Genomic DNA, 10,215 nt, shown 5'->3' on the forward strand with positions numbered 1-10,215 from the left:
AGCTAACACAATCCGATAATTAAGGTTTCACCTTAATTCACCTCCCCTGGTAACAAGAGCAGTTTAGTTTAATGGCTGTTTTATTGGCATTGTCTTCAGACACCGAGTCCCACTTAGAAGAAGAGAGCTCGGCAATAGACTCGGCACCTCTGGGCTCAGGTGGAAGGAGGGTGAATGCCTGTGCTGCATTTCATCATCTCAGAGCATGAGTACGAGTCTGACAGGGTGCAAGAGCATCTTTCCACTGAGCGTGTGTGTAACACGGTGTCGTCCCTCGACAGCAAGGTTACTGAGAATAATGAGCAAACATACAATAAACTGTACCTAAAACTCTTCTATGATAGTCTGTGAGTGGAGAAACAAACTCCACCCTGTGGTTGTGTGACTCCGCCCACCAGCCCACCCTGTGGTTGTATGACCCCGCCCACCAGTCCACCCTGTGGTTGTATGACCCCGCCCACCAGGGGTGGGGTGGGTCACGATTTTCGAATTTCAAATAGTCGTTTTATTTTTGAAAAATCGATTTTTTAATGCGACTATTACTATTTGCCGTCTTATTTCCCCCCTTTATTTGACAATTCAGCTCCTAACCGCACGAGGGCAGTATAGGATTGCTACAGTGGTGTGAGATGGGCTACCAGCTAGTTTGATGCTCTTCTATAAACAGGAGAAACATGCAGAGACTACTACTCCGTGAGGAATGGCCGCAGTCATTCGGGCTTTCATAGTCGAGCGCACTTCCGCGTTGTAGTTTCCTGTAAAAATCCCCGCGATGTGAAAAATACATGCCGAGCAGTCACCGGTGTGTGCGCACAGGGCTTGCGGACGTCCGCTTAGAGTCACCAATTCAGTATCTGACCAAATGTCTCCCCTTCTGTTCCTGAGATATGACGTTAAAACATGATGATGTCACAGTCAAGCTGACCTTTGACCTTTTGACCTTCATTATTTTATCCTGTTAGACATTTGTGTCAAGTTTGGTCAGAATTAGTGAATGAATTCTTCAGTTATGGCCAAAAACATGTTATGTGAGGTCACACTGACCTTTGACCTTCAACCACACCATTTTAATCAGTTAAATCTTCAGTCCAAGTGGACGTTTGTGTCAAATTTAAAGCCATACCCTTGAGGTGTTCTTCAGAAATCTACCACGGGAGATACTGCTTTCACAAGAATTAGATGTCCGCAAGGTCACAGTGACCTATGAAATTCTAATCAGATCATCCTTGACATTCGTGCCTAATTTTAAGAAATTCACTCCAGGTGTTCTTAACATATCACCTCCACAAGAATAAGACAAAAGGTCACAGTGATTTTGACCTCATCGCTGAGTACAAGTGAACGTTTGTGGCAAATTTGAAGAAATTCCTTCAAGCTGTTCTTAACATATCATGTTCACGAGAATGAGATGGATGCAAGATCACAGTGACCTTGACCTTTGACCCTTGACCACCAAAATCTAATCAGTTAATCCTTGAGTCCAAGTGGATGTTTGTGCGTTCACCTGGACTCAAGGATGAATGCTTTAGAGTTTGGTGGTCAAAGGTCAAGTTCCTGTGAAAACAGAAGTGTATTTTGAAAACAGACAATGCATGTAACAGGCTGAAGTTGACACGGTGTCCCAGAACGTCAACAACCAACACACCCAGGGTACCTTGGACGCCATATGTGGACGTGGAAAGTCCATGACCAAACGTGGACATGTGACGAGGTCACAGTGAGGATGGGTTGGTATTTCTGGGACACCTCTGGGATGCTTTTGAAGAGCTCTTAAATGCTGCATCTACTGGAATCACAAGAATTGTCCAGAGTGACGCAGTCAGCCTGAGCGGCTGATTGGTTGCCTGCACTCTACTGACTAACTACTGACATCAGCAATGGAAAAATAAAAACTCCACGGTCACCAGCTGCTCCGGCCTGGAATGGATCAGCGGCTCGGGAGTCTTCCCAAACTTCCAGATGGCGAGCAGTGAAAACTCAACGACTGATGGGTGAAAACCAACAGACCAGTGAAGACTCTGCAACTGACCAATGAGAACCCAGCAGCTGGCGAGTGAAAACTCAAGCCACTGACGAACAGTAAAAACCCAGTTACTGACCCCTGAGGACTCGGGTGCTGACCCATCTGCAGTAGAACCAGGCTCGAGCTGTCAGCTCTCTTCACCCAGCAGTTTTTCTTCCATTCTTTTTTCCCCTCTGTTATCAACATGGCTGACACTCGTCTCTGGAGCGCTGCTGAAAGCTGCATGCCAATGTGGTTTCATGCAGCCAACCCTGACGGGACTCAGTTTTGACAGACAGTGGGGAGAGATTGTCCCTCTGTGCATGAAACACAAACAAAGAGAGGCAGCCGTGTTTGCATTGCAATGTCTCCACATTAACCTCGTTCAGATCGGCTCATCTGAGAAGCTGCGGAAGAAATGAATCAGAATTAGGTTCATTTTGAAGAATGTTTTCACCTGTAAGGAATTTGCTCAGTATTTGGTTCATACAATTAACATATTCAGAGGGAATGTTGTGCCTTGGAAAATATAGGAATGAAAAAGAGACCACGAGGAGAAGACAGCAGAGGAGGCAAAACAAAAGATGAAGCATCACAGCAGCTCTCTGTTTGATCCGCCGTTCCTTTTAACTAAACTGGGCCTGACAGCTTTTTTTAAACCATTGTTCAAAAAATTAGAGTTCATTTCCGAAGCAGAGGTTCATGCAAGTGATCACTGTTATTTAGTTTTACACTAAAGACTCGACTGTCAAATACGTCCTGATGCTGAACATGTTAAATAGAGCATCGCGTTAGTTCAGTCAGGACACGATGTCAGGCTTAGCTCACGTCCCAGCTACATCAGCTGATCTCAAGCAGCCCAATCAGCTAATGGATCAGCTGATTGATGGAGGGGAGTCAGCACATCTCATTCAGGGCGCCCTATTTAAACTGCTCTGGCCTGCCTCCACCCCAGCTCCTCCTTTTTATGTTGTGTCTGACTTATCAATGTCATTTCTGTTTGTCATTGATGCTGCTCTGTTCTGTTCACGGGTTCTTTGCTGCTGCTCTCCCTGCCTAAGGCTTTCCATGTAGGCGCATGGAAGGGCAGAGAGGTGTGCTCTCTCTGACCCAAGCTTTCCTCATGTGCGTGAGGAAGGGCAGGGAGGTGTGCTCTCAGCCTTAGGGTTTCTGCGTAGGCCCAAAGAAAAGCAGAGAGGCCCAGTACACAGCCATACCACCAAATATAATCCTGCAAATGGAAATAAAGTTTTCTTTGATTGAAGTTGTCCTGACTGAATTAATATAAATTGATAAATAACAAATCGGGTTAAAAAATGTGAAGGGCCCTAAAGGGAGTCACTGTAAAAAAACATTTGTGCCACTAATTTGGTTTTCCTAATGCATTTTGGGGAGACACAGAAAATGTAGAGAGGTGGTAGTTGGGGGGATGGACCATGAACAGAGCTCAGGACTTAGACACTGTGGAGACCAGGGTTCATGTCCTGTGTCTTCTACCAGTATGTAGTTCCTAAGGGTACGTGCTGTAGCTCTAACAGAGATCTGTGTGGGTACATGAGACCCTAAAAAAGAGGCTGGATCATGGGGAGTACCACCAGTTGGTCCAGGAGCTTCTCCTCCATCATGGACGTTTACAGTACTGCACTTATCTGCTGTTTTCTATTGAGATGGTGCTAACTGTGCTTTGTAAAGTCGTATAGCTCTGGGTATCCAGCAACCACTACCACCAGTTTCTCCTCCATTGTTTACCAACTGTACACTTGTTGTCGTGACCACCACAGAAGCCCCGCCTCTCAAATCATCCCATTGAACAATGGGGAAAAAATGTGGAGATGACATGGGGCACTTTTTGCTCTGAGCTGAGTTGTTTTCAACTCGAGGAGTTCAGAGTGCTCCAGCCTAGAGTGCAGAAACACAAGGCGCGTAGCAACGCTAAAACAGCGAGCAAAAAGCTTCATTCTCATTGAAAACAATAACAGAAAGCCTCCTCGAGCTGCTGAAACGGTTTCTGTGTGATCGGAGCCTTATTCTCCATTCAGCAGGTTATTCACAGTTAACTCAGGTAATTCTTTTAATCCAAAATCAAAGTCCAAGAACAAAGTTTAAACATCTTTCAGGACAAAAAGGTTTCCTTCAAACAGAATATAAAAAGGCTCAGTTTAAGGTGTCTTTTGCCATTTGAACAGGTTTTAGTCTCTGAGGCTGGTCTCACACCTGCCCTGTTTGGTTCAGTTCAGTCAAACTCAGGTGTGTTTGCCCCCTCAGTGCGGTTCGTTTGTGCAGGTGTGAACACACCAAAACAACCAGACCGAGACCTTCTTGAAGAGGTGGTCTCAGTCTGGTTCCAAAGGAACTCTGGTGCGGTTGGTTTGTGGTGAGAAGGTGTTCCGACCTGGATGTGAAGCAACTGCAGTCACATGACACATTGTTTGGGTTAAACATGAGCATGTTACAGTCCTGGAGGATTATTAATGTGCACCTCCTCCTGTACTGCCTTAATATGCACATTCAGCACATCCAATGCATCAAAACATTGTTTTCTAGTTGGAGCCGCGCCTTGTTTTCAAACTGTATGGTTTGACTAAAATGAACAATGACAGCAATATAGTCCACGATGAGCAGCGCTAAAATCAACCTGCGTAGTTGTCCCTCCATTGTGACATTAGAAAGTGTCACATTTATCTTGCAAGTGTACTCTTCTTCAACATTTGCTTTACTTCCTGGATTTTTCCCACATGGAAATTCTGACCAATCAAGAGCAGCTTTCTCACACAAGGCATTTGATCTGGTCCTCTTGTAAATGCTGCCGTGAGAACACGAACCAACTCTAGGCAATTATACAACTTTGGAACAACATGAGTCCCTGATTCAGACCAGAGGAGACCACTCTAGGGCTGACAGCAGCCTGAGAAACGGTCCTGAACGTCTCTGGTCTCTTCAGAGTCGGTCCTCCTCCAGCTGTGTTCTCTCCGTCCCTCTGCTGCCTTTGTTCTGCTCCTCAGTCCTGCTTCAATTAGGTGGCTTAAGCACCTACACTTGTGAGTGGTGGGGCATTCTGGGAGATGCAGTGTGTACCATGGTGACCATTTTGTGATGTGACTGCCAGTCCTGTACTGGAATGTATCACCCCTCTACTATTACAAGGAAGTGACATCCAGTAAACCAGTGACAAAGAGGGAAGGGGCTTTTACCCAGCAGCCCCAGCGGGTTAATTTGGCCCTGTATATGAAGAAATCAAGCCTTGCACATAATGACCTTCACTTGAAGAAGAGAGGGGAACAGGATTAGACGAGTGAACTCTCCTAAGCTCTTTAATTGTATTCATTGAACACCAGCAGCTCTGCTTTAACCCTCTTCATCATGAAGTGCTCCATTTTATAAAATTAGAATATTATTTATGAAGCCAGAATCACTTATTAGCTCTGCTCAGTGTTACTCAAATTTGCTGGGGCGGGGGGGGGGGGGGACTCCAGACAAATCGGGAGGCATTACAGCACTGTGTCGTCTTCCCAGTTCCATGTCCATGGAAACTGGTTTAACAAGTTGTGTGTGCTGAGCTGTCTGCTCCCAAGTCACAGCAAACGACAGCACAGTTTGTTGATAGAAATGAGCCGGAGCTGAGGGATGTGGGAGGCACAGATACATGCCTCTCTTCTCTAGCAGCATGGATAATCCCAGAGAGATGGCGAAATAGATAGGAGGAGGCACAGGGAGATACATATCAGCCCACCCGAGAAAATGAGAGCCGGTCGTGTGAAGAGCTGCGCCTGGAAACAGAAATAGGATGGAGCAGAGAGAGATCGACATCACGCCGCCACACCACCAGATAACAGGAAGGAACGGCCGAGAAGAAAGAAGCAAAATAAATGAGAATGAAGAGAGAGGGATCGGTGTCAGCCCGTCACTGTGCTGTTACATTATTAAAGATACACTCAACACACACACACACACACACACACACACACACACACACACACACACACACACACGGACAAAATGGAAGGCATCACCGCTCTGAGGAAGAGTCAGTAATGAAGAAATGTGTAAATGTAGGAGTGTGTGGGGGAGAAGCAGAGCATGATTCACTGAGGCTCAATAAGATCTCTTAGCTGAATTAAAAGATTGTGTTGGTTCATGAAGTAAACAACAGTGAACGAGCTGAATCCATGAAAACGTTCCCTTTGAGAATGTCCCACCTGTTTGGGATGACAAGGAGTCACCAGACCAGAGTCCTGCACCTGCTCATACCCGTTAAAGCTCAGCACCAGGACAGACCTGTTCCCGACTCACAGCAGAAACATAACTTGTTTCTTCATGTGCAACATGTTAGTCTGGAGGTTTAAACTGGTGTCCTCTCACAGAGTTGGTGATTCAAACTAAACTTTCATCTCTGTCAGAGAAAACTGATCTGAGTTCAGACTGTTTACTTACAGCACAGCTACACTCACAGATAACTGAGCCTCCTACCTGCCTGTCAAACACCATCAACCCACAAACCTTCTCCAGTCCGGACTGAGTGGAGTCCTGCGGGGTGAAGCTGTGAAGTCTGCGAGCGGAGCTAGCTGCTAACTGCAACTAACAAACTCCACAAATCCATTCAGCAGCTCCACCATCCACAGTCAGACACACACGGCTGATTATTTACTGCTGAATTACAGCTCACAACTCGCACCAACCCAAACATCCTGGTGCAGACTATTTACTGGAGTTTACCAGCCTGTTGCTCATGTGGCATCTGAAGATCATTACAAGAACAATGTCCGATAGTCCACCACATTTTTTGTCACGTCTCGTCAATGAACATGAAACATAGATTGTGTCTTTGGGTTCATTATCAAGATCTATTTTTAGCGCGTCATCGTCTTGTTTTCATCATGAAAAAAAGGTCATTGATGAGAAATTTTCATCATAGTTTTCGTGTTTCCCAGTGAGCCATGCCAGACATCATGCACGACACCAGAACCCTGGAACACACTCACCTAAATGAAATGCAGTTGATTATAAGGTTATCCATTTCACCTGTGAGTTTTCAACATTGCTTTCTGGTTGCAAACTGGTTGATATCTGACCGATTTTCAACCTGGTAAAATGTGGTTGTATCAGCATGTCACAAAAACAAATTTGTTTCATCCCAGCGAGCACTTTTCTGTTGAGAAGACATTTAAAACATGACCTGGTCACCGATGAAAAGACGTTTAGAACTGCTTCAAAGGTGAAAGGTCTTTCACCGACTATTTACATTCACATTTAGACCATATTTCACTGAGATTTGCAATATTGACTTTCATCTTCTAGATCTGGATGTGATCACTTAGTTAGGCTCCAAAATGAAGCTCTAGCGAAGGTTCAGTTATTTTGCTGCCACTTAGATGTGCCTTGATCACAAAATATCTCCCTCTGCAACCCATCCACACTGTGACCTCGTCACATGTCCACGTTTGGTCATGGACTTACCACGTCCGCATATGACGTCCAAGGTACCCTGGGTGTGTTGGTTGTTGACAGCACACGTTTTTTTTCCTTCAATGACAAACACATGTGATTGGGTTTAGGAAAAAACAACAGGGTTTGGCTTTACAATCTTACAGGACACCAACACCGCTCTCTTGAATGAAAGTTTGTTGGACCCATCCCTCCCTCCCGCCCCACTTGAACTTTCGCTGCCTTAACTTTCATCCTTGTCCCACTGCATTTCCCCCTGTCGCCGCTGGTTGCCATTAAACTATAACAGCAACCAGCGGCGTATCATGCCGACGTCAAAGGATGCCTTTTTTTGTTGGTTTCTGACGCCACATGTCACTGCCCAAGCACCGGATTTTGACGACTTTGAAGTCAGACGGGACTCTTGTTGTTGTTGTTTTTGTTGTTGTTGTCTTTTTTTTGTGCCTAAGCGACCAATGAAATCTTGCCAACTAATAACCTTCAGGCCGACTAACATTTGGTCGTCTGTTAGGGGGCAGCTCTACAGCATGACCCTCGTGGGGCCCACTTCAGTGAACCCACCCATGTTGGTAAATGTCACGGGGCCAATATGGAACCTGTGGACAGTCCCACATGGGCCCCACATACAGATGTTGGCTGGGATCCGGCCCTGGTCCCTGTGTGACTGAGCTGAAATGACCAGATGAGATTCAGTGGACAATTAAAGCATCCCATAATAGTCTTAATGAGGCTTTTCCACGCTGGCAGAAATACAGTCGCTGCAGAAGAATGTGATTAAAGTGTGTGTGTGTGAGCACCTGAGTCCACGAGGTGAAGTTACTCTGACGCCTCATTAGTATTTGTCCATGTAACCTGGCGGTGAGGAGGAGGAGGAGGAGGAGGAGGATGAAGGGCAGGAGAGGGGGGTTGCTGTCGGAGGAGCGGGAGGAGGAGGAAGAGGAGGAGGAGGGGGGAGGGAGGGATGGATGGCGGGAGGAGGAAAGATAAATGAGCGGGGCTGTGTTAAGGGATTGCAAATTCAAAGTGGTTTGTGAAACGGAGAGACTGAGCATCCCTCCTCCTCCTCCTCCTCCTCCTCCTCTCACACTCTCTCATGCTGCTGCAGTCCGCCACAATCTACCGCACAGACCTGCGAGCTCACACGGCTCCGTCATTTGCTCCGCTCTCTGCCGACCGAGCGACCGCATTCCAGCACCGCTGTGGCATCATCATCCTCATCCTCATCCTCATCTTCCTCACATCGACGCCATTGGATTACTGCAGACGGACATCTGTCGTGTTTCTGTGGTGTTCCCGTGCAGCAGCGTGTTGTGCGCGTGCTAACGAGCCGTGAGCGTGTAGGCGGACTGATGAGGAAGGGCAGATGCATGACGAGAGGATCCGGACACAATAAAACTCCTCGTGCGGCTCCTTCATCAGGAGGTGAAGGCGCGCGGTGACATAACGAGCGGAGTTTAGTTTCAGCACCTCGGACAGCGCGGCCGGATTTCATCACCTCACCGCGGCTTGATTTTCAGCTCAGTCTGTGACGTGGAGGAGCTGTGTGTTCACCTCCTCACTTCTCCTCTGCTCCTCATTGGTTGCATTGAATGAGTTGCACAGGATGGTTTTTGCTCTGGCAGAGTAGCTCAGTGTCACAGGGCTGACTGACTTGGAGACTTCACAGCAGGGTCTGTCAGCTGTTAGATGCTGTCTCTGCATCAGCTCATTATAAACTGAGCCACTCAGTGTTCTCCATGTGCCCCCGTCTCTGAGGAACGCCACCGTGTGCAGCACATGGGAATTCATTCCCCCTGACCACGCACAGTTAAACGGTACAGACTCAAAGCTGATCGGTTCAGGAGGAATAAAGTGAGCGAGCCCTTCAGCGTGCAGCAGCTATGGCTCGGCTCTGCCACAGTCTCCTCGGCAGGTCTCTGACCCTGACCCTCACTGTGCTCCTCTCCTGCTCCTGCCCGGCTCTAGGCAAGAAGAAGCTCTACATCGGAGCCCTGTTCCCCATGAGTGGAGGCTGGCCCGGAGGACAAGCCTGCATGCCCGCCGCTCAGATGGCTCTGGACCTGGTGAATAAGAGGACCGACATCCTGCCGGACTACGAGCTGGAGCTGATCCACTATGACAGTATGGTGAGTAACTGACACACTCTGGGCCGTCACTGTGAAGCAACACATAAACTCATGCTGTTAGTTTGACACAATGTTTAATGTTAAATCAACAATTTTTGAGTTAATTTGACTCATTTAATACAAATGATTTCACCTCATTAGTTTAAGGCCAACTGAGGCGAGTTAGAGCTAAAGAGGTGGAGCAGCGTGCCGTGCAGTCTGACAGCTGTTTTAGGGTTAGTCTGACACTTGAGACAAAATGTCAAGTAGTTAAAGTCGACTTTTAGTCACAATGTTTTCTATGTGTTTAAACTGATCCAGTGAGGCTGATTCATGGATCATAAATCAGACTCAAGGTGACAGGTTGTATAAAATAATGTGTGTGTCATGTCTCCAGCAGTGTGTGACAGGTTTAAGGGCTGATTTACGAGCACACACTTACTGATCATCATCTGAAAAGCTCAACGTCTCTCTATTTATGCTCTCAACAAATAACTAATGTGAGCCAACTAGGATTTGTCCCCAGGTTCATTGTAAACTCTGACTTATCCATGTGACTGTTAAGAAGCAGAAACATAACTTGTTTCTTCATGTGCAACATGTTAGTCTGGAGGTTTAAACTGGTGTCCTCTCACAGAGTTGGTGATTCAAACTAAACTTTCATCT

At 46.7% G+C, this 10,215-nt stretch overlaps 1 protein-coding gene across 1 annotated transcript in view; it reads left to right on the forward strand.

The window, feature by feature from the left end:
• gabbr1b (gamma-aminobutyric acid (GABA) B receptor, 1b) overlaps positions 1-10,215 on the forward strand; it is a 208,197-nt gene that overhangs the window by 61,886 nt on the left and 136,096 nt on the right. Inside the window, exon 7 of the mRNA XM_050035420.1 lies at positions 9,410-9,570. Coding sequence (XP_049891377.1) covers positions 9,410-9,570 — 161 coding nt within the window. The remainder of the gene's footprint in view (positions 1-9,409; positions 9,571-10,215) is intronic.

This window comes from Epinephelus moara, chromosome 22, assembly GCF_006386435.1.
Source record: "Epinephelus moara isolate mb chromosome 22, YSFRI_EMoa_1.0, whole genome shotgun sequence".
In the NCBI taxonomy this organism is placed as follows: domain Eukaryota; kingdom Metazoa; phylum Chordata; class Actinopteri; order Perciformes; family Serranidae; genus Epinephelus; species Epinephelus moara.